This window comes from Thamnophis sirtalis, unplaced genomic scaffold (assembly GCF_051295495.1).
Source record: "Thamnophis sirtalis isolate CommonGarterSnake01/CBP01778 unplaced genomic scaffold, rThaSir2_p1.2 scaffold_5, whole genome shotgun sequence".
Lineage (NCBI taxonomy): Eukaryota > Metazoa > Chordata > Lepidosauria > Squamata > Natricidae > Thamnophis > Thamnophis sirtalis.
In genome coordinates, this window is record NW_028261385.1 from 56,637,498 (window position 1) to 56,663,776 (window position 26,279).

Sequence of the window (26,279 nt, forward strand, 5' to 3'; positions counted from 1 at the left end):
CCTGGTCACCTGCTCCTCCTCATCCCAAATAGATTCTTTGCTGACTGCAGAAGTAGTAGGTGACTGGGGCCTCCAGGAACAATCTCTGCTGCCAGAAACTGGAACTGAGGGTGAGGTGGTCTAGTGGACTGAACCTCCTTATGTTGAAGCCTCTCAGTGATGCCCTGTGAAATGGTGCATGCAATTACCTCACACATTTCCATGGACAGTCCCCGATCTTCCACTGGATGGGGCCCTGCCGTAGTGGCTCTTCCAGAGAACTCCATGGAGTTGTGTCTGTAAGGGAACTGGGGTTCTATGTTCATATCATTTTGACAATATTTACATTGTTGGAAAGAGAAATAAAGTTTAAATATATTTATTTGATGTTGAATTATATACTAACATATGTTATTTATCTATGTATGCCAAATACTGGATTGATTGAGCGTGGAGTGTAGCTAAACTGATAGCTCTGCTGTGTTGGAAAGAAAATTGTTACTCCAGATTTTCAGTCCTGGATTCTCTGTCTTTCAAATGACTCATAATCAACATAATGAAAAGATGGGACAATATCATCCAGTGTGGTTGAGTTATAACTTGCTTAAAAAATAACTTTAAAGTTAATTTTATACAGTTTTTTCTTCTTCTTCCTTCCTTCCCTCACCCCCTCTGCACAAGTATACAAACATAGAAAGTAAAGAATTTGTGTGAAGTGCACGTTATATTAACTTTTGCAAAGTGATAACCAATGTGGCAGAGCATCCTCCATTCAACACCTGAATGGATATTATACAGAAAAATCCAAGACTTGCATGAAGTCAAGGTCTTGAATTGTAAGTAAGAAGATAAATCAACACATTGTTTTTAAGAAGCGATATCATCCTAATGATGAAGAGAAACAAATGCTGCAGGAGCAGCATTGGCTTGATTTGTGTTTAGCTTTCAAGAAAATACATCATTATTCGAACAAATCATAGTTATTATTGGCTAACAGTCAAATTTGTTTCAACATCAAGATACATTTCAGTAACAGAGATTATTATTATTATTTAGTAGTTCCTTTTTCAAGATGAGTTTATACATACTTCTCTCAGACATTTAAAGTCTCTTTATTTATTTTTAGAAAAAACCCAATTAGTTCTTTCTTTCAAGCTATCTAGTGTTGCTTATTGTAAAAAAAAAAATCTGTATCATTTAGCAGTAACAGCAAAAGAAAAGCATCTTTTCCTTTCTCAATTTATTCCCTACAGTATACTGTGAGTCTGAATGGGTTACACATACAGACTAGCGAGAAAGAACATACCACTTAGTCTTTGGATGCCAAATATTTGATTCATAAAAAGACTTGTGTTAGTTGTGCTGAAGCTTTTGGCAAATCTCCATTGGTAATTTGAATTCTTAGAAGTAATTGTCAGACTATATCTTATTTCCTGATTGTACCTCTTACTTTTTAAGCAACATTTTTTTTCTCTGATACTCTATTTAAGGTTGATTTCTTGCAGAGACTTCCTACCAATGAAATGTAGACTTTTTTTTTCTTCCATCGTTCACTTGAACCTGTGAAATATACTTTCTTGCAATCCCCATTCAATCTTGCAACATATTTTTAGTTACCAGAAAAGAATCATCTCAATTTGTACTGTAACAATGACTATACAAAGAGAGATTCACATGAATGGTTCCTAATTTTTTGAAGAGGAAAACACAATTAATAATGCACATGATCTCATTTTATTGTACTTAATTTTTTTTCTGAAGTTTCCCTGCCTCCAAACTTAGTAAGAACAGTAATCTACAGCTGTTATTTGTCATTTGTGCAAATGCTTGTATGATCCTTACAATGATGAAATATTGTCTAAACACTAGTCCACAGCTAGGTATTAGAAACCAGAATGGCAGATAAGATGAATCCACAAATATTTTGGCCAAAAGGCAGATTTGGAATTTTTTCCTGTAGGAATTATTTTAAGTATTTATTCACAAAAATGGCTGCCATGGGGACAAAACCAGTTACAAAGCTAGCTTACCACATTTATACATATAGTCTTAACCTATTGTTCCACTTCCCAACATGAACTATTTATTGAAATCAAATATTCTGTCCTGAAGATATCACAAATATATTGATAAATAAAACACCAGAGTACTTATAAACTTTTATACTGAAATTTAAGAAATGTAATGTTGAAAGTAGAAATACTAGGATTACATAGATCATCAGCTGCCATTTTCTAAAAGCTCAATAATTAATTTTGGTGACATGGATGGATGGATAGGGAGTATCATCAGAGAAGACCCCATTAGGTCTTCTCTGGATAATTCTGCCTATTATTCAGGTTAGTTACAGATAGTCCTTGATTAATTATCATATATTTAGTGAATGTTCGAAGTTACAGCAGTGTTAAAAAAAGTGATTAATGACTGGTCTGTATACTGACCATCACAATGTCCCACAAACATGATTGTGATTTGGGTGCTTGACAACTACCCAACATTTATCACAGTCGTAGGATCTTACTGCAATCACCCATGTGATTGCCATTAGGACCTTCCTAGTCAGTTTCTGACAAGCAGAGTCAGTGGAAAAGCCAGGAGGAGGTCACAAACTGAGGTCATGTGATGTCTCACTTAATGATTGTGGGCAATTAGTTTAATGACAGTGTCAGAAAAAGTTTTTAAAATCAGGTGTGGTGACATGATGCCTCACTTAACTATTGCACTGCTTAACAATGAATTTTCCAGTATTGTAAGTCAAAGTTTACTTGTACAATGCTTGTCTTTGTCCTTTTTCTGCAGAGAAGAATCAAGACAAGTTTTATTTACTGTTATTTGCATAGTTTGCTGCTTCCTTGCAAACCTACAGACTCAACATTTTAATATTCTTGCTATGGAAATATATGCAATCACTCTTTTGAATGCTGTACGTAAAAGTGAGATAGTTGGATGGCTGTTTCAGGTAGCCTTGCCAAGTGTGTGCAGGGTACAGAAACTATGTGGATACAGTGTGCCAAATACACTGTGGTTGTAGAAGTTAGCTGCAGCAATTCAGCAACTTCCTTCTAAGAATTTTCTAATATGAAATAATTTATGAGTATTCCCTTATTTCATTATACTTTACCACCCTAACCTGCTGGACTCTATATACAAAGTTTTCTACACATAAATAGGAAATATCTAAAGTCCATTTCACTGATGATCTCAGTCCATGACTGCTATTCTTTCAAAACACATTTTTTTAAAAGGAAATGGGAAACAATAGTCCAAAACCCCACAAAAATTACTATGTTGTTAATGTTATGTTAACATTTTACAGAAGAGTTGCATTTTTATTTTGACATTAAAGACAGTTTTGATATTACCACTGATACTTAAAAAGGTAAAATATACAGGTAACAGCAGTAACAAACAAACAATCATTATAACAGACTATGTTAGGCAGAAACAGTGTCCTTATCTACTGAAAGTTTACAAGTCAAAATACTTAACTCCTTTTTAAAGAAATATATCTCAAAATCTGGGAGCTCAGCTATTAAACATGATTACTTCAGAAAAAAATTAACGTAAATATAATTCAAAGCACAAGTTTGATACACTATTTCAAATGTTATAGTCAAATTATCTTTAAATATTGGGGAAGGACATTAAGCATCATTATTCTTATCACCTTCAAAAAAATTAGATGAGTAAAATAGTGTGACAGTAGTTAAGAGTCTTAAAAGAGAATATAAGTGACCTACATAATCAGGTCATTTTCAAATACAGTCATTTTCAGTGTTAGATCAGAAGGTATTACCGTTTTAAGAATTCATGCCAAATAACCTTCTCCAGACACAATATTACTCCAATTATAATTAACACTCTCTCCAACCTATCACTGCCTTTTATTGAGGAATCACTGTAACTGTTCAAGATACATTTTGTAATTAGGTGACATCATACAATAAATATAGTACAGACATATAAATATAGTACTGTCCAATGGTGGGTTTCAAAAATTTTCACTACTGGTTCAGTGGGCAGGGCTAGGTGTGGCTGTGGGGGGGACTGAGTGGATGTAGCCATCTTGACATCAGTCATATCCATGCCCACTCAGTCATACGACCCTCCCTCCACCAAGCCATGCCCACAGGAAAAGGTAGGAAAGTTTTTGAAATTTCTACCTATCTACCCCTGCCCCCATTTCCCCTTCTTTAGTGGTCCCACCCTACCACACCTGCCACCCCCAAATTGCGCCCCACTGCAAGACATGCATCTTACCAGAGTTTGGCAGCTCCGTTGCATCTCTCAGCCAGGGAAAAACCTTGCACAATAAAGAAAAACTTCTCATGAATATGAGGCAACAACTTCTCACACTCTTGGGAAGTTTTTATTTACTGTGCAAGGTTTTTCTCTGCACAAAACGGCTGAGACATACTTGCAGTGAGGAGCAATTTGGGGGAGCCACGGGAGGAGCACCCCTTCTTGCCTCTGACTGGCCTTTCCCACAGTTGCAGCTGCAACACCCCACTCCTGCTGGCGCGCCAGCCAGTCCCATTCCACATGTTGCACCCCCCTCTCAACATTTGTCTGTGCCTCAGTGCCATTTTTGGGCGCCCGGCTTGCCGGACTGCCCCATCCCCGCCACGGAGGTGTGGGCAAAAGCTGGGAGGAGGGTGCAACTCGCGGGAGATCTTAGCTGCAGTTTACTCATGAGCAACATTGGCCAGGAGAGGCAGAGAGAAAGGCCAATGGTGCTCACGAGTAAATTGAGGCTCCTAAGTGGGATCAAGCCTCCCATTCAAATCTTTACTTGAGGGCATCGTTGGCAGCCACTTTCTGAACTCCATGTTCTTCCCACTGCTGCTTGGCCTCCTCAATGCACGGAGGCAGGAGGCAGCGGTTTCATTTGCTGCCTGTGAGCTCTGGGGAGCAAGCAGCTGAGCGAGTAAGCCAGGATCTGCCAGCTGCCTCTAATCTCAGTTTACATGTGAGCATGGTGTTCATGAAGTAAACTGCAGATTAGAGGCAGCTGGTGTAGACACTATACCTGAAAGGCAAGCAGCCTTTGGCAGAGGCAGTGCCGACTCTACTCTGCGGCGCTGGGGACCCTGCCAGCTTTTGGGGCTGCTGCTCGCCGTATCCTGGCCAAAGCCGTGCAGGAAATCTCCAGGATGTTCCAGGACGCCCGCTGCTACCATGGCTGGGACAGGGATGAAAGCACTGTCCGCCGCTGCTGGCACTACCACTGCCCTCTCCTCCCATGGACTAGTTTGGGGGCGTGGCCAGGCAGTGGTCATTACTAGTTCTGCAACTCAGGCTGACACATCACTACCAGTTTGGCCAAACTGGTTTGAACTGGTAGGAAGCCACCTCTGGTACAGTCATATTGGATCATTGCATAATTCATTCTGACAGGTATCATTCGAAAACATAATTTGCATCCTTTATGGAAAGAATAAAAATAGCATATAGTGTTGATAATATTTAAGGGTCCTAATAATGATGATGATAAAATATGCACAGGCACATTTACCCATCAGCCATTTTGAGCATCTGTAAAACAATAAAAACTAGGTTATAGAGAATTTTTTAATATATGTATCCTTAGAACTGGTGGAGAATAATAAAAATGTAGATAACTAGAACCATTGATATCTCAATCACACTTGTGCCTGTTAGCATGTGAGTAATTTAATTATTAAACCACCTGCTGACTTACAAATATAGCAAAGGCGTCTAAGATGAAACAAGCAAGACAGCTATTATAATTTCCTAAGGCTATTAACAATTCAAATTAGTCCAAATATGTTTCTTAAGCTTTCCCTAGGAAAGCAACAAAGCTATCTTTCCAGAAGCTACCATAGCTACTAAGTGGTAAATTCTGGTATTACTGTCATAAACAAATATTTTTAATTATTTTCAAGTAAGAAACTGTTATTTTAACATATATTTTTGCAATATTTCATAGTTTAATTTATTCTTATATGGAATTCAATGCAAATATCTTCTAGTTTAAATGTGGCTTCCAAGTAGTCTTTCCGTAATGGCTACTAAAACCTCACAACACATTTATATTTTCATAAATGTTGTAGTATTGCATAATTTTTTGAATTGTTTTTGACACATTTTAAATATCTTAAAAGCATTAAAGTGCAGTTAAAATATCTGATATTGAATACATACATTTAATTAATTTAAATTAAGATTAAAAATTATAATGTTGCCTAAAGACCAGGTTTTGGCAGTTGGCTTGGGGCTCCAATAGGGGGCTTCATATTACGATTAATTGACAGATTCATAAATATCTCATCTCCTTGCTCATCCTACTACCTCTCCCTTCCCATCTTTCAGTTAGGGTTGAATATTTATATTTTTATATTATTGTATATAATTCCGTCCTTTTAATATTGTAAACCACTCAATGTTACCCTGTGGTAAGATGGTTAGCGAAAAAGTAATTTTGTTCTGATCATAGGTTTTTTACAGAGTGTAAATTTGGTACTTGACGCATTTGAAGCAAAAATCTTGTCCAATACTTATCTTTCTCCCTGTACTCAACGCACAAGATAGAACTTGCTGGGATTGGCTACATCCAGAGGTAGGTTTCTAATTATTTTACTACCAGTTTGCTTGTGCGCTCGCAGGCTCAATGCTTGGGCGGGTGGGCGGGGCCTCCTCTTGCCACTACTTGCCACCCAATCCAGACCGAACCCACCTCTAGTTACATAATGATTTGCTACACCTTCCATCCAAAATAAAAGGTCACGTGGTAAGTAATATGGCTTGCTTGGTATCTGTTGTTTCTAGTACTCTTCACACACCCTGGAATGAATCCCAGATGAATACTGAGTATCACTATATGTGTGATCAAATAAAGTTTATAATTTTTTTAGAATTTAGCTTATTGTATACTGAATTATTTTTCCCGTTTAAATTAGCCAAGTATGAGTGTTTACACAATGTCCTGATCTATTGGCTCACTATTTAAAATGATATGCAAGCGCCCGTCAAGAAAAAATGTATTCCATTACTACCATATAAATCAGAACTTTAAACCCAGTGCCCATAGTAAAATCATATTAGCAATGAAATTAAAATCATTTACTTCCAATTAAGTTTACATTAAGATATATTTAGTTTTCCATAACATAGCACATCTAGTAAATTTCTAAGAAAAATCTGAAGCATTCCTTTTTTTCCCTTTAAGAAGCTTATGCGGTTAAGCAGTATCATATGTCACTCTTTCAAGTTATTCATTATATTATCAGTATAATTTGAGAAGTTTTGTCAAAAAAAATATATAGCAAGTTTAAAATTTCTTTACACTTGACATTTGGAGATAGTGGATTTATCTTTATCTTGTTTATGCCAAACCAATTGCCCAGATTTGTAAATGCACAATCAGAATGGGATAGATAAGTAACAAGGTTGATAGACTACTCTTTTTACTAACAACAGGAACAGGAATCTATAAGCACAGATCAGGTGTTATATTTTATCAATAAATAAAAGTCTTCTTGGCTGAATATATCTGAGCACTGAAGAAAAACAGATAAAATGTCATTCTTGAAAGTACGTAAGAACATAGCATACTGTTGCCCTCCAGACGTTTAACAAGGGATGTTTCTTAATTCTGTGGGGTCAGATGTTTAGTTTACTCAGCAAAAATAACAGTATTAAAAGTTATTGCTCTTCCATGTCACCATAATTTTTTCTCATAGACTCTGACTTTCTGTGAAATTCACTAAGGTGAACACTAAAGCCAAAATAGATAGCTATCTCACTTGAAGTATTTTAAAACTGCTTATGTGACCTTTAAAAATAATCTTACAGTGTCAATCTAGTTTATGAATCTGATGAAGATATACATATAAAGAAGACAAGTAGAAGGGCAGTCTCTAAAACATTTTGCTAACATAGCTAATGCACTCTGATAATATTTCATACTCCATTCCACAGAATTAAACTTTGCGGAAGCTTTTCTAACCAAAATACATTAGGATTTATTATCAATGGAATGCGTTGTCACTTTTAAAATTCCCTTTCTTTGTTTCAATTCACATAGGCTATTACTACATTCGTGTCAGAAGCAACAAAATGCTTCCGTGTTGAAAGGATTGAACAGTGACATTTCCGTTGCCCATGGGACGCCCAGTTGGGGGCTCCTTTCATTTTCCTGTTAAGTTGCCCAACAAAGCGATAGCCATCTATCTACTTGTGGTTGCCTGCTTTCAAACTGTTGGGTCAGCAGGAGCTGGAGTATATGACAGGAGCTCACCCCATTCGGTAACAGTAACTGGGTCTCAAATACCTGTTGATCATTAGCCCAGCATCCTATCATCACGAATAACCACACTCCTTTTACACAGGCTATTAAATCACTAGTAATTAAAGACTATTAAAACATAAAGAAGGAAACATCTGTAAAAAATCCATTTGAATAATTCTCAATATTTCAGACCATATTCTCCAAAGCAGGTGGATATAGTAATTGTGCAGCACTCTCACAAGTGAGAGGAATCTTTTAAAAAACAATATTGAAAAGCATGTCAGTTACATTTTTGTGTGGCTTCTAATTTGTCAAAAATAATTATCTTTCAAATTCATTTTTAGTGTCTAGACTATTTGTTAGTAATTTTCAATTCATTTTTCAAACAGTAGCTTGAATTTTTGTTCGTTATTTTAAGGAAATATATATTTATATGAAACTGCAGTTGACTGAGGTTATCTTCTAAATCTCCAGTTCCCAAACAATGATCACAAAGCTCTCTGGGCACTTCAACAAAATATTAAACATCTAACATGCAATTATAATTTTTGCCTATACACACAAGAGACTTATCAAATTTGCTGCAAATTCATTAACAACGATTTATTCTACTTGTATATATTACTGGAATATTGTAGATGTTTTTTTAAAAATGAAACAATTTTAATATCAATGTAATGATTGCACAATTTTGTAATTCTTCTTGTAAGAGTATCTATGTATATTTTATAGTGTGCCTATAATGCATTAAACCTAAATATCATCAATGTAATAGTGTAACAAGATTTTAGAACAGAATCCAACCCCATCCTTCAAAAACAACAAACACCGGAAAAGATTAATTTATTTGTAAAATTATGGCTAGATTGAGACTTAGACTAACCTAATATTTTTTTTCCCAGTAGAAACAAAACAAAGCATACCTTTTATTATTTATCAGCAATATTTATTTTAAATCAAATGCAATGTTCCAACCAAGAGAGAGAGATGGAAGAAAACATCTTACCTTCTTCAGTTTCATGCCATACAATCCCTTCCAAATTTACACTGGTTCCAGGTTCACATGGTCCAAGGCATTCAGGTTCTGTTACTATTCCAACATCACAAGTGTTCACACCCACTGAACGAGTCCGTACCAAAAGTTGCTCCACAGGGGCTGCAATGTTGGACGAAGATGGTGAAAAATAGGAAGGTAGAATCTGAGTTGTCAAATTACTGGAAATAGGAGGCGGAGGTGCAGGCACTGTAAAGAGCGGGTCAACCTAGAAGTAAACACAAAGGAAAAAATGTTATTTTTAAAATAAAAGGAATGTTGTTAGAAATGTATCAATAAATAAACATATTAATTCTGTATAATAATTCAGTAATGTGGAGGGGAAAAAAATCTTACTTTAGGAAGAAATTCATTTTTTTAATTTCGTGGCATAAAAACAGCAGAATCTAACAGTTATATTAAATCAGTCCAAGGTTCAACTAGTTCAACATTTTGTCATGATAGTGTCCAACCAGATGCCAATGGCAAGTAATTACAATTTTATTTTTATTACATCATTCTCCATCTGTCAGTTACAAAAGTCCACACTGTTTAGATCTCTATATGCACTATGCCAATAGATTACAACATTCTAGATTCTCAAGAAGAATTGAATATATATGAAGACCAATACCAGAGACTAAAACATATGAAGAACGGTTGTAGGAACTGGGTATGTCTAGTTTAATGAAAAGAAGGACTAGGGGAGACATGATAACAGTGTTCCAATATCTCAGGAGTTACCACAAAGAAGAGGGAGTCAAACTATTCTCCAAAGCACCTGAGTGTAGAACAATAAGCAATGGGTGGAAACTAATCAAGGAGAGAAACAACTTAGAACTGAGGAGAAATTTCCTGACAGTTACAACACTTAATCAGTGGAACAGCTTGCCTCCAGAGGTTGTGATTGCCCCAACACTGGAAGTTTTTAAGATGATGTTGGGGAAAGAGAGGAAGCTGACGACACGACATGCTATCTTGGAGCTCCAAGATCGCAGTCGATACTTTTGCCACTGGACAGTCCTTTTGCACCTAAACCGTCCCGAAGAGACAGTGATAAGGAAGAGTACATCCTACTGATCTCAGGGACACCGCAAAGTCCCTGATTGAACCAGGAGAAGCTCTTTTTGCCGGTGACAGAAGTACAGCCTTTGAAGCTGCTGAAGTTGGGACAGCTCCGGAATGGGAGGAAAATGGAAAGAGAAAGTGTGTCCATCTGGTGAGGAAATCCTTTTGTTATAAAAGAGTCTACCCAAAAAAATGAAAGCTAAATTAAATTTGAAAACAGAAGAGAATAAATGGCGAAATTAAGCCACATTAGATAGTTTGTTATCCTTTTTTTTAATGGATGGAACTTCTGCAAATGTTTCCTATTCCTTAAATTGAACAGATTAATTTTTCTTCTACTTTTTATATTCTTTCTTTTACCTATGGATTAAAATCTTTTTCTTTATTTTTATAATGCTGGATTGGATAGTCTTTTTTCTTTTGATCCACTTAGAATTTTTGTTTTCTTTAAGCCCAGAATATAAAGAAGATACAAAAGGAATACAAAGAAGGCTATAAGAACAGAGGGAAAGGAACTAAAACTGTCACTTGGAGGCTGGAGTCTTGAGTCTTGTAAATATTGTCCTTTCTTTTTCATCATTTGACTTTGTATTTCAAGGTTCTTCAGCTTGTTTACAGAGAGTGATAATGAGAAGAGCATGGGTTGTTTAAACAGATGCTCTTCGGGAACATCATTGGCAGCTGGAGTGGAATGAAAACAAAGCCTTGTCTTGAAAGTTTATAAATGAACTTGCTTTAAACATAATAAAAAGTTTTGAATGCCAGAGTGGCAGTGTTTACAAGTTGGAAGAATGGCGCAACATGAAAAAGAAACCTTAACATTGCAAAAGATTATGTTTGAAATTCAATTATTAGAAGTAACAGAGAAAATTGAGAAGAGATTGGAGATCATAGATTGTAGAACAGTAAAATTTGATGGAAAAATTGAGGATGTTCATCAAATGAAGAAAGTGGAAATCAGAGCTCTAAAAACTGAAGGAAAAAATAAACAAAGAGATAAGAAAATTGTTGATACCGACAGTGAACCCAGCATGGTTGGAAATGGAAAGACTGGAATATGGAAAGGGGAGAAAGATGGACCGGAGCCTTATTCCAGATTTCAAGGCATAGAAGAAGAAAGGAGAGAATTTATGGAACCAATGAGCGAAATCTTGTTAGAAGCACTAGTGATAACCAAAGATAAGCTGATTGAAGAAGCAGATGGACGGTTTTGAGCTTATACAAGATATGCAACAAGGAACAAGTTGCGAAGAGAAGTCTATACAAAATTTACTAAGGAATTAACCAGAATACTAATGCCACAAATGACAAGAGACATAAGACTGCACTATTACTGGAAAGTCACAGGTTGATATATGAAAGCTTATTATAAAAATTAAGCCAAACTTAGTTAAATTTAGAGCATTATGTAAAAATTAAGTGATAATCGATATAGTTAAATAAATGATTGATAATGATAATAATGTGTGTATATATATGTGTGTGTGTGTGTATGTGTGTGTGTGTGTGTGTGTGTATTGGTTTGATAAGAGGAAATTTGATATAAATTTGGTAATTACGAAAGGAGATTTAGAAATTCTGTTATTAAATATAACCATTTTTTATTTCAAATATGTTATAAAGATGTAATGTTATTGGATGATATTGGGAAGAGCTAATGGAATGCCATTTTGTGGTTTTGCTTTAAACTTGGAATATTTTAGATAAAAGGACGTAAAAACAATTACAGTCAAATGAAGGTTAAGGTATGATGACAGTAATATATATAAATATATTTGATGTAAAATATATGATTTGACATGAATTGTAGGTGATGACTGTGGAAGGGATGCACGGAAGCTTTTGTAACCAATCGACACACTTTCTGCAATTTGTAATGGAAGATGGTTTGGTGGGGGCTTTTTTTGTGTTTTATCTGTTTGTGTTTATTCAAAAATAAAAATTTTAAATAAAAAAAAATGTTGGATAGACATTTGTCTGGAACGGTATAGGGTTTCCTGCCTAGGCAGGGTGTTGGACTAGAAGACCTCCAAGGTTCCTTTCCAACTCTGCCATTGTATTGTATTGTAATAAATCTGTCTCCCTTGGAATAAAACTGCATCCATGGCCCCATCTGAAGTCTGCACAAAAAAGGGGCAGAAGGCTTTGGGATGCTGGAGGGACTGAGAGGAAAAGAACTATTTTTACTCTAGAAAGGCCACTTGTTCTTCAGTCAACCAAGAGAATATTGCCAAGTATTTTTTAGGAGATGGAATAGCAGCGGATATAGAAAATGCCAAGTTTTTGAGATGTACAAAAATCAGAGCAAGATAAATCATTTCAGAATTTTTTCCCACTTTAACATATGAGTTTGAAAAACAAACTATAATTGTTTACTGGTTAAAAGGTAACAATAAAAAACTAGAATGAGGGAGAAGAATAAGCGTGCATACCCTCTCGTATGTCAAAATTAGGGCCGAGTTAACAGTTGGTTGCTCTGCTACTGGTTGAGGCAAATTCTGCTTCAGGTGTTGCATTAGCTACATCATGACATTATGTAAATTAGTCATCTAGATATCCACTTGCTGCTGGTTTTGCAATAAAATGCTGCTGCCAGGTGCTAGGCAGATAACAGATTTCTTTAAGAATTGAGGTTACTCCTAAATTTTCTGTTTGGGAGACTGTTATGAAACTTGAAAGACTGATGTTAGCCATAACAGGTAGGTCAAACAGGAAACACAACCAGATAAACTAGTTCTACTTTATGATAAATCTATGTTAACAGAATCTTTGAAAGTACAATTATCACGTGGTCACCTTTACAGCAAAGAACTTAGTGAAGGTTCCTTCTGAGCCTACTGTTCTGCCCACTAAGTATATGTGGATTATGCTGTCTCATATCTGACTGTTCTTTAGACTGTTCCTCTTTGCCCACTCTTCCAAAGTCTTTCTCATATACCATTAAGGTAAAGGTTCCCTTCATACATATGTGCTAATCGTTCCCAAATCTAGGGGGGGGGGTGCTCATCTCTGTTTCAAAGCCAAAGAGCCAGTATTGTCCGAAGACATCTCTGTGGTCATGTGGCCAGCATGACTAAATGCCGAAGGTGCACAGAATGCTGTTACCTTCTCACCAAAGGTGGTTCCTATTTTTCTACTTGCATTTTTTCATGCTTTCAATCTCTAGCTTGGCAGAACCTGGGACAAGTCACTCCATTGCGCGGTGCTATGGATTCGAACCACCGAACTGCCAACTTTTCTGATCGACAAGCTCAGAATCTTAGCCGCTGAGCCACCGCATCCCTACACATACCATTACAAGATGCTTTATAAAGCATGCCTTTAAAAGGGATGCTTATAGAATAATGCATTTTACTATATAATAAAGAATAGTAGAGATACACTTTTATAAATGAGCCAGTGTAGAAATTCATTGGTTTGTTGTGACTTGAAATCTGACAAATGAATCAAAAGATACATTACTGCAGAAAAAGAACTTAATTATAGTAAGACAATATTAACAATTCTCCAAAGAACTGAATGAAATTTTGTTCTGAAGAGATAACAGGATGCAATAGGGCAAGGTTGCCAGAAGTCTACTGGGAAATAAGGGTTTCTAGTCACTTTAGTGCACTTTTATATACAAAATGTGGAATACTAGATCAACTACTATATATAGGTAATCAGCAAGCTAAAGTTAACCCATGCTTGGACACTCCAAGCACCGCCTAGGAGAAAAAAGAAGTTTGAAATGTATGTAATCACACAATGAAATGTTATCACCTTTGAGATTTTTGAGGTTCATATTGCACAGAGAGAACACTAGCAGTCTTTGAACAGCCTTATCCAAAAGGGTAAAATCTAGTTACATTAGACTTCAATTCCCATAATTGATTCAGATACCTGTACCTGGCATTATGGATAAGTCCAACATATCTCTAACATTCCAAAGTGAGAAAGCTGGTTAAAGACTTTCCCCTTTCTCTTTATTTCAAATTCAGCTATTAATTGCTAAAATGCATAGATGAGAAAACACAAGGGAGACTATAAAGATGAATGGGTACAATATAATTTAAATATTAGAACCACTCATGTGCTTAATCAGAACTTAAAGCAGCAGATTAGACAATTTTGTCAAAATTACAGGAGTCTCCTCATAGTCTCAATAAGAGACTGAAGAAGAAGAATTTTACATGTAAACAAATATAACACAAAAAGAAACAATAGAATCCAGATCCTATACTAGAATTCTATCCATAATCCTGCATTCCAAATATATGGGAAATTGACTGAAATATGATTTTTGAATCACATTTGTCAGTTGCCTAACAAAAATAAAAAAGCATGAATTGAGTATAGAAGCTCTGCACTTCTGTGTTTATCCTGCTGCCATTAGACTTCAAGATGTTGGCAGCATTAAACAAAAAAAGCTTCTCAAGAAGAAGCCAAATATGCAGGCAAATGTAAAAGCAGCTGACCTCAAAAACAGATGTTCTTTGCAAATCAGTCATCAGTTAAGTAAGGATAAAATAAAACAATATTTATCTTTGAACTAAGTTCAAGAGAGAGAGCCAGAGTTTGCACTACATGAATTTTGGCTGTTGTAGTGTCTCCTAGTAACAGAGGCCTTCTAGTTTTAATTTCATGCTTTTGGAATAAAGATAATGCAGTTTATTTCTGTACTTTCCTCCATATTATCTCCAGATGTAGTATACTTTAGCATCAACCTACCTAACCTATGTGTACCATAGAATTTAATCAAAAATTATTTTAAAATGCTAGAATTTAGGTTCAAACAAATCTAATCAAGTACAATAGGTCACAGGAATGGGGCATAGAAGAGAAGAGAAACTAGAAAGATAGAGGACTAGGCTCCAGAGCAGTATCTCACTCCTCTTGCCAAAAACCAATCATCATCATTTTGAGGCACACAGCATAAACATTCACAAAAAAATCCTCAGGTAGTTATGCAGTTTAGTTCCAAACTATCAGGGGTTGCCTATGTAACAAATTTGTTGACTGGAAAGAAAGGGATTGGGAATCATTAAAGTCCTTAATAGAAAGCAGAAATAAAAGCAGAACATCCATGAAACCCTAGACATATGATCACAATTGGGCCCAACATTTCTCTCTGAGACAATTGTTAAATGAATTTTGCTTCATTTTACCATTTTACCATTCATTTTCTTTCTGGCCACAGTTGTCAAGTGAATCAATGAAACTGTAAAAGTTTGACAATGAAGTAAAAAAGTTTGTTAAGTGAATCTGGCTTCTCCATTGACATTGTCAGAAGTTCACAAAAGGTGATCACACAACATTATGATCCTGCAACCATCATAAATATGAGTGAGTTGCCAAGGGTCTGATTTTTTATCACAAGATTATGTGAAAGCTATCATAAGTGTGAAATATAAGTCATAAGTCATTTTTTTAAGTACCATTGTAATTTCAAATGATCCCTAAATGAACTGTTGCAAGTCAAGAAGTACTGCATCATATGACATTGCACATAACAACCAAGTGATTTGGTTGTTTAACAACTGCATCAGAACTGCCATCTTAAGTTCAGTTACATTACATGGCAATTTAAGACTGTGTTGCTTAGCAACAAAATTGCCAGTCCCGATTACAGTTAAACAAGGACTACTTGTATTTCCCAGAAAGTTACCTTCCTCTTTCTAAATCAGTAATTGCAAAATTAATAAAAAAATAATTTGTTTTTGCTGTTTGTTTGTTCTTAAGGAGGTTTGTGGCAAACCTTCAGAAGATGATAAAGACAAACAATTAGAGACAAAACAGCAAAACCAGGAAGACAGTAATCTTGCATGGGACATAGAGAAGAAAAAATATATAAGTCCAATATCTGCACAATATCAGATGTGACAAGATGAGGAAAATTAACATAAAGAACAAATGACACTGCAGCTCCTCACTGTTATTTTGGCAAGATTATTCCCAGGTGTAGGACATAGTGGGCATTGCTGTTGATATTTATCACAGAACAGGTTCCATTGAAGGAAAAAAAATAAGCAAAATGGAAGACAGGTTTTGCTACCATATTTTTCTCTGCTCCTCTCACATGATTGCAGTTTTTGGGATCACTATTAGCACCTACAAGGATAACAGGGTTTTCTATTGCCCAGATCTATGAGTGCATCAGCTAATGAAGGCTACTTGTACTAGAAAGTTGGCAATGAATATCTGTAAATAAATAGATCACGGACTGGAGTAAGAGCTCTTCACATGACACACACACACTTTTAAAAAAAAAACCTCAACCAAACAAAAACGAGAGAGAAAGAAGAGACTGGGAAATGAATGTTGCTATTCTGTCTAGTCATAATTGTTGTTTTATATACATACATACTTACTCCACCATTTCTTCACCAGCCCTAAAATTAAGCTGTGGATGCGATAATTGGTCTCTGATGTACTAAAAACTCTTCTGAATTACAGTCCTGGAGCAATAAAATCCCACAATGAAATCCAGTGACCAAAACAGTTTCTCTTCAAAACACACTCCCTCCTTCCTACTACGTTGGTATAAATACAGATATATAAAAGTACTAGGGACTTTCCTTTTGCAACTGTGGGAATACTACATTTAACAAAAAAGCAATAAAAAAATATGCTGGGCCATTTGATCATACATTCTACACAATACAAACATCTAATTCAGAATTAGAATGTTATTCTAATGACAACAACAAAAACCTCTATCTTACTTTTAAGCATTTTATCTTTCAGCACAACATGTCTTGGGCATAACTTACTTTCCAAAACTTGCACCCTTTCATACATTTTTATTCCAAAAACAAAACCCCATCCAGCATCCAGTCCTCTCTAGCTGCTATAGAACCACCATATTTCGGTGTCGGTGTTAGTGGGAGGGCAGAGATCGTCCCCAAGGCCCCTGAAATATGGGGTGCCGCAGGGTTCGGTCTTATCCCCCCTACTATTTAACATTTACATGAAACCGCTGGGAGAGATCATCCGTAGGCACGGGATTAGATACCATCAATATGCGGACGATACTCAATTGTATCTGTCCGCCCCGTGCCAAATCAATGAAGCGGTTGACGTAATGGGCCGGGGGCTCGAAGCCGTCATGGACTGGATGAGGATTAACAAGCTTGTGCTCAACCCAGAAAAGACCGAGTGGCTGTTGTGTTTTCCTCCCAAAAATTCGGCCATTAATCCAACACTCAGGCTGGGGGGTCAAATTTTACACCCCTCAGAGAGGGTTCGCAACCTGGGAGTCCTCCTGGATTCACAGCTGTCATTCGACCATCATATAGCGGCTGTGACCAGGGGGGCATTCGCCCAGGTACGCCTGGTGCGCCAGTTGCGACCCTACCTGAACCGGGAGGCCCTCACAACAGTCACTCGGGCCCTCGTGATTTCTAGGCTGGAATACTGCAATGTGCTCTACATGGGGCTGCCCTTGAAGAGCATCCGGCGACTTCAGCTAGTACAGAACGCAGCCGCGCGAGTGATTGCGGGTGCACCCCGATTCACCCGCATTACACCTATCCTCCGCGAGCTGCGCTGGCTACCTGTTGATCTCCGGATGCGCTTCAAGGTGCTATTGACCACCCATAAAGCCCTACATGGCAGTGGATCTGGATACTTGAGAGACCGCCTTCTGCCAATTACCTCCCTACGGCCTATAAGATCTCATAGGTTAGGCCTCCTCCGCATCCCATCGGCCAGCCAATGTCGGCTGGCAACCACAAGGAGGAGGGCCTTCTCAGTAGCGGCCCCGACCCTTTGGAACGAGCTCCCCGTAGAGATTCGTACCCTCTCCACCGTCCAGGCCTTCCGCACAGCCTTGAAGAACTGGCTCGCCCGTCAGGCCTGGGGATAAGGACCACTACCCCGCCCGAATGTTGTATGCATGTTGCGTATTATTTTATTATGTGTTGTTGTCGTAGTATTGTATTGTATTGTATTCCCCTCTCCCTGGTTTCTGTGAGCCGCCCTGAGTCCCCTCAGGGAAAAGGGCGGCCTACAAATAAAATCAATTCCAATTCCATATTTCACTATGGTGGGATCCAGTGATAACTTCTTGAGAAAAGGATGAATCAAATGTAAGAGGTAAAGGAACAATCTTCTTCCACAAAGAATTATTAATCAGCACCAGAATCTATTCAAGCAATACCCCCTGGGCCACTTTAACAATCTAGGAGGGATATCAGGGGTCTTTTTGGCATTAGGACTCATGGAGCCAGAATATAGTGTTGCAAAACAATAATTCAGCAGTCCCCGAGAGCGACCCAATCCTTATCGTATTACCCCATGGCTGCAACTACAATGATCCTATGGTTCACTTCCATTCATCCAACGACAGTCCCATTCCCAGAACCAAGCCCTCTGGGACAGGCAGCTTCCTTATATCCTCACCAGCCATCCCTTGGAGGGGAAGCTGGGAAAGTAAGGTAAAGGGAAGCAGACTTTATTTCTATTTAATCATCACATGTAATTAGTAAACCATCTTCTAGGACAGCGATGGCGAACCTTTTTTGGCTCGTGTGCCATAAGGGAAGGAGCGCAGGGAGGTCATGCGTGGACGTGCCGCACCCATAATGCAATGTGCGACCCCCCTAGCATGCATGTGCGCATGACGGGCGCTCCCCAAGTCCCGGTTTGTCCGTTGGGCCATTTTTAGTCCTCTGGAGCCTTCAGGAAAGTTTCCAGAAGGCCCCTGAAGGCTCCAGAGGGCTTAAACCGGCCCTACGAGCAAACCGGAAGTCCTTTCCCAAACTTCCAGTTTGCCCTTAGGGCCACCTATAAAGCCTCTGGAGCCTGGGGAGGGCGAAAAATGGCCTCAAAAAAAGGTTAAAGTTAACTGGCCAGCGTGCGCATGCACGCTGGTCATCTGACAAGACAATGCCTCACGTGCCCTGACAAATGGCTCTGCATGCCACCTGTGGCACACGTGCCATAGGTTCGCCATCCCAGTTCTAGGATGTCTATCCAAGAACACAATTGGTTAAAGAACTTCTGAAAATATTCCAAATTAGATGTATGCTGCAACCCAGTTTAAAAACCACTACTCTATATTAAATATATTTATTTAAAAAATCAATTCTGAGAGGGAAAAGTGCAGCTCCACAACACCTATATTAATACAATACAAATAAATCAAGGGTGAATGGATGAAAAACTTGAGAAATGATGGAGATACATTACTGAATCCTGAAAATAATGTCTATTATCACATTCCATGATGTACACGAGAAATATTATGTTATGAGAGGCAAAACAGTGTAACACAATTACATTCCATAAAATTACTCAAAAGAATGATGAATTAAGTCAAGTTATAGTACTATTAATTCACGTGATAACAAATTAATTTTGTTATATTTTAATATTTGGAATATTTATATTTTTGGTGAAGTATGTTTTGTAATTCTACCTGCTTAAAAAAACATTCTACACAAGATCAGTATTTTTCCAGCATATTTCTATTGTTCAGCATGTATTTATTTTTTTTTGATCAGTGCTTTTACCCTTCATAGAAATTCAAATCTTTTGCCCGACCAAATGTAAACAAGCCCAACCTAAAATCTTGTAAAATCATGACATGCCCCTGGCAGTTTTATCAAAGCATGTAGATGTATACAGAGCCTTTGAAGAAATGAAACTGCCATTTATCAAGTGTGATTTATAAGCAACACTGATTTAGCTGGGAGATAGCACGGCTGTCTAATCATTAGTAGTCAGACAACAGCCATGTGAACACATAAATTATGGACCAATGCCAAAAGCCCTCGAGATCCTTAAGATTAACAACCAATCCTGTGTTTTACAAGTTCACATCAAAAAGAATATTAATAAGAGGAGGGGCAATGTGAAAGCCTGTCAGACTGACTCAACCACTAAAACAAGGCATTCTTCTCTCTTCCCATGCTTCAAACTGGCCTATGAAAATAGCTGGCACAAATTATGGTATGTCGCTTTGCCAATTTTCAGAAATGTTTTCATTAACATATGGGAAGTTGTAAAAGGTTGCAGAACTCTAAGTTGTGCATTAAGAGAAAAGTGTCATATGCCTCTCTCTTAAAAATGTAGCAATTGCAATCATATATTTAAACTATTTGGTCAATAAAATATCACTCTGATTCTTAGAGAAACATCAGCTTGAATATTTCAGTGGCATCTGGAATCTTTAAAGCAGAATAACTTAGATGAGATTCTAAGGAAGTGTTACTACAAATAACAGTTCAAACTTTACTATACCAAGAAACCAGTAACCAATAAGCATACATAGAAATACAGAACACAAACATGATTTACGTGGATGGATATTAATATTTAGAATGCATCTTGTTGCATTCTTGAACATATGTAATAAAAGTTGGTTGACACTGAAGGGGCATTTTTGTTTATTTTATTTATTTATTTATTTAATCGATTTATAGGCCGCCCAATCCCGGAGGACTCCGGGTGGCTTACAACGAAAGAAAAAAAGAAATAATAAAAAATGAAAATAAAAACAGGGTAAAATCAACACGCATACATTCGTTACGATCAGGGTTGGACCTCAACAATGAGGTCAACAGCCCCAGGCCTGCCAGAATAGCCAGGTTTTGACTTTCCTCAGATTATTGCTAGAAAAGGAGAAATAAATTTTGATGTAAACCAAATTAAAATTTGCAGTGTAGCAGCCCATCTGTGATAAACTGAAACATTACATTGGCATAAGTATTCATATTCCTTGGAATAACATGTGAAATTTAGCTCTGTAGCCTCCCATTTCTCTTTATCATTGCTGACATGTTACTATACCTTGATTGGACACTGTGGAAACTAAATTGATTGGACATGATTTGGAAAGGCACACAATTCTCTTATAGAAGGCCTCACAGCTGATAAAGCATACGGCAGCAGAGCAAAAGCCATGAGGTCAAAGGAATTGCCTGCAGAGCTCAGAAACAGGATTATTGCAAGGCACAGATCTGGGACGGCTACAATAAAATTTCTGCTGCACTGAAAGTTCCTAAGAACTCAGTCTCCTTAATTTTCAAATGGAGGATGTTTGGCGCAATCAGGACTTTTCCAAGAGCTGTCACCCAGTCAAACTGATCAAACAGCCTTTGTAAGAGAGGTGATCAAGAGCAGAATGGTCACTCTGACTGTTCTCCAGAGATCCTGTGTAGAGATGGGTCAGAGTTCCAGAAGGACAGCCATCACTGCAGCCCTCCACCGGTCTGGGCTTTATGGCAGAGTGGCTAGACAGAAGCCTCCTCTGTGCAAAACACATGAAAGCCTGCTTGGAGTTTGCAAAAAAGCACCTGAAGGACTCTTAGACTATGAAGAACAAGATTCTTTGGTATGATGAAACCAAGAGTCAACTGTTTGGCCTCAATATAAATGTTATGTATGGAGGAAACCAGGCACTGCTCATCACCTGCTCAATACCATCTTAACAGTGAAGCAGGGTGGTAGCAGCATCATGCTGTGGGGGTATTTTTCAGCAACAAGAACTGGGCAACTGATCACGGTTGAAGGAAACCTGAATGGATAAAAGTACAGATATATCCTTAATGAAAACTGTTCCAAAGTGCTCTGGATCTCAGCCTGGGCTGAAGGTTCACTTTCCAACATGACAATGATCCTAAGCACCCAGCCAAGACAAGACAAGAGTAGCTTAGGGACAACTCTGTGAATGTCCTAAAGTGGGTCAGCCAGCACCCTGACTTGAACCCTATTGAACATCTCTGGAGGGACCTGAAAATGACTGTCCACCAACGGTCACCATCCAACCTAACTGAGTTTGAGAGGATTTGCAAGGAAGAATGGCAGAAAATATCCCAATCCAGGTGTGCAAAGCTTGTCGCATCAAACTCAAAAAGACTCGAGGCTGTAATTGCTGCCAAGTTGCTTCAACAAAGGACTGACTGAATATCTATGCCAATGTGGTATTTCAGTTTTTATTTTTTTTAAAAAAAATTACAGACATTCCTAAAATTCTGATTTCACCTGTCATCATGGGTTACAGAGCATAGATTAATGAGAAAAAAATGAATTTAAACAACTATAGAATCAGGCTGCAGCATAAAACAATTGACAAAAGTGAAGGGGGTCTGAATATTTTCTGAATGCACAGATGCATTAGACTTATTAGACATATCTCTGCTCAAATCCATTGCTATTTCTAACTGTACTTTTTTAATGTGAGAAAATGTTTCCTATAACGGTAGATTAGTCTCTCACATCACCATGTAGGAATTTGGGTCCATTCCTTCATGGGTAACTGCTTTAATTCAGCATTTAAAGGATAATGTCATGAATTGCTTGTTTGAGGTATATTGCTATAACTTTATGAACTTTATGTTAGTAATTAAAAAAACTGTCAGAAACCTGGAAAAATATTCTCAAATCACTATTTTTCAAAATAATTGGGGAACTATACAATTGTTACTATATAATACTTTAGCATACTGTACTGGTTAAAAGTTCAGTAACCTTCCTTATAAAGCAGTTGCTAACTCAATAATTCTATAATATGTTTAATTGCAGAAGAATAGTATAAGAATTAAAACAATCCACCCAAAACCCTTCACTGCTTCCCAATCATAACATGCTAATGAAATACATTGGGTCAAATTACAGGTGTTATGTGTAGGTGTTATTTTCAATTTTCAGGGCAATCCATGTTATTACATTTTAGATTTATAGAGGGTTCCATTAATAAATGAATAATACATACCAGTGGAAATGAAAAGGATCATCAATTAATTATGAATGACATTAGTATAGCTCTGTATAGAAGCAGAACAAAACAATGCACACTAAATTATTTTAAATAATATAAAGAGATAAATTATGGCATCTTGTAAATAATAAAATCACATTTAGTGTAATTCTTTTGTTAGGTATGAAAAAGGTTCCATTGTATTTTTAATCATACTGGCTCATTTTATGTTTACAAAAATATTTCACTACTCTACCTCAAAACTGAAAACACAAGGTATAGACAGAAAACTGAAATGTGTATTTGCATAATAAAATGCATTCAGATCTGGTTCTATAATTTGTCGGTCTGGTTCTACCTGTCGGTCTCCGAGTGCACTTCAGGGTACTGATGACCACCTTTAAAGCACTCCATGGTAGTGGATCTGGGTACTTGAGAGACCGCCTCCTGCCGATTACCTCCCTTCGACCAATTAGATCGCACAGACTGGGCCTCCTCCGTATTCCATCTGCCAGTCAATGCCGACTGGCGACTACACGGAGGAGAGCCTTTTCTGTTGCAGCTCCGACCCTGTGGAACGATCTCCCCGTTGAGATTCGTACCCTCACCACCATCCAGACCTTCCGCGCAGCCCTCAAGATCTGGCTCTCCCAGCAGGCCTGGGGATAGGTTTCCAAGTTACCCGCCCGAGTGTTGATTGCTGAACGAAAGTTGTGTTTTATTATTTTTTTCTTTGTTCACATTTTGTTTTGTCTTTTGATACTGCACCCCCTTCCCTTGTGATTGTAAGCCGCCCTGAGTCCCCTCAGGGAAAAGGGCGGCCTATAAATTTTAATAAATGAAATGAAATGAAATATAATTTGGAATATTACTTTAAATATTAAATAAACTGTATCTGTAGAAATAGTATATATCATCTCATGATGAAAAGCATATCCTGATACTGGGCATAAGGCTCATATTAGCAGACCATTTTCATCATAATTAAATAATAGGCTTTGTAAATATGTTAAAAGGTGTTTTGCTTGATCAGCTACTATACTTGTATACCTATAAAAGACTCCTACACAATGCTTTAATGGCCTTTGTAATTAAGGAGGTAGTAAAAAAGAATGCTATGTGGCTACATTAAGTGTAAAATGCATCACCTCTTACTTCAATCATGAAAACTATTGTTCCCAAAGTACAAATTGTGTTATCAAGGTGAATCTAAGCAGCCTTGAGGTGGCTTATCACATAAGAAAAAAGTTTATGCAATTTTATTCAATTTCCATATCAATCTTCAAATTCACATATCATATATACTCAAATGAGATTGTTCATACTATTATAGTAACATTTAGTAAACAAGTGATTTTTCAATTATACATATTGTGTTTCCCCGAAAATACGAGATGTCCTGATAATAAGGCCATGCCACATTTTTCTGGTGGGCAAAAATATAAGCCCTTCCCCGTAAATAAGCCCCCTGGACAACCCCCTACCTCCGACCAGGCAGAGCACCGCTCACCAACCTAGCGGTATCCCGAAGATGCCAAGCCACGGGAACCAGGGGGTGGCAAAGGTGATCGCGTTGCTTGCCGCCTTAAGGATGCCGCTACGTTGGTGAGCAGCGCTGTGCTCAGTTGAAGAGGGGGGTTGCCGTGCGGCTGCTCTCTTGCAAGCAGGCTTCCCAAAGAGCCAGGCACAGCAGCCACCCGGCAAACCACCTTTCCAGCCGGGCACAGTGCCATTCAATGAGGGGTATCGCCAAGCCGGGTGAGTGCCTTTTGCCGCCGCCCGGCTCCCACAGCTTGGCGCCTTCGAAATGCCAGTGAATGGCGCTCTGCATGGCTGAAGGGGGTTGCGTGAGCGGCTGTTCCACTCCTGGTCACGCGCCTCCCAGCCTCACAATGCCCTGGCCCAGCTCTCCCTGAAGAACCAAGGCACCTCTGCTGCCGCCACCGCCATCCAAGCATGGCTTTTTCAGCAGCTTCCAAACGGAGTCTTCCAGCAGTGGCTGCTCTGGACGTACGCTCTATGGTTGTGGGTTGCCTGTCAGTAGAGTGTACAACCATAGAGCATATGCCCAGAGCAGCCACTGCCAGAAGACTAGGTTTGGAAGCCACCAAAAAAGCCATGCTGGGATGGCGGTGGCGACAGCAGCGGAGGTGCCCTGGCTCTGCAAGGAGAGCTTATTTTCTTTTTCTTTTTTTTCTTCTTTCATTGTAAACTGCCTGGAGTCCTCCGGGATTGGGCGGCCTATAAATTTAATAAATGAAATTTAATTTAATAAATGAATGAGCTGGGCCAGGTATTGTGAACAGCTTCTCGCGCAACCCCTTCTCCAGCTGTGCAGAACGCCATTCACTGACATTTCAAAGACGCCAAGCCGCAGGAGTCGGGCGGCAGCAAAAGGTGCTCACGTGGCTTGGTGATACCCCTAAGTCATTGAATGGCGCTGTGCCCAGCTGGAAAGGGGGTTGCCGGATGGCTGCTTGTGAGCGTGGTCGCTTCATGGCTGTTGTGTTGCGCTGCTGCAACAGTGCAAAACAGCCATTCACCCATGAGGCTGTGCCCGGCTCTTTGGGAGCCCGCTTGCAAGAGACCAGCTGCCTGGCAAACTCAAAACAATAAACCCTCCCCTCATAGTAAGGCCCAAGCCATATTTTGTGTCTAAAAAGAAAATAAGACTCTGTCTTATTTTTGGAGAAACACAGTAGTGTTTTCATATCATCAAATTGAGTTCCATTAATTCCTCATCTGATCTTCCTGAAACAGGCTTATACTAGAGCAGGGGTGTCAAAATGGCAGCCTGTGGGCCGGATGCATCACATGCAGGCCATGCCACCCTAGCTCCGCGAATGGGAAAAATGTCACAAAACATCAAATGACAGCAAAGTGACGTGGCAAGTCTGACACCTGTATATTAGAGAGTAAGAATACTCACCCTGCAATTAGTCTGCTAGTGCATATTTTTGGCTAGCAAAAATGTGTTGAGTGGAACATTTGAGAATGACAACACAATACTATAAAATTATCAATTATTGAGGCAGATAAAACTTTACTACCTTATTTTTTGTTAATGAAGTGCTAGTGAGAATTAGCCAATCAGGCACAAAGACTAGACTGGAAAGACTGTGGGCTATAAGAAGAATAACACCTGCAGCAACAAAACAATATATATGTATGGATAACTTCCGCAATATATATGCGGAAGACAAAAAGATAAAAGAAAAGATCAACCTCAAAATAGCTTTTATATTCAACACAAAGGGAAAATGATA

At 38.2% G+C, this 26,279-nt stretch overlaps 1 protein-coding gene across 5 annotated transcripts in view; it reads right to left on the reverse strand.

Moving 5' to 3' along the window:
• The window catches only part of ZNF608 (zinc finger protein 608), a 115,847-nt gene that overhangs the window by 48,795 nt on the left and 40,773 nt on the right, over positions 1-26,279 (reverse strand). For all 5 annotated transcript variants that reach the window (XM_087715857.1, XM_087715860.1, XM_087715859.1 and 2 more), the window contains exon 3: positions 9,237-9,492. In XM_087715857.1, coding sequence (XP_087571983.1) covers positions 9,237-9,492 — 256 coding nt within the window. The remainder of the gene's footprint in view (positions 1-9,236; positions 9,493-26,279) is intronic.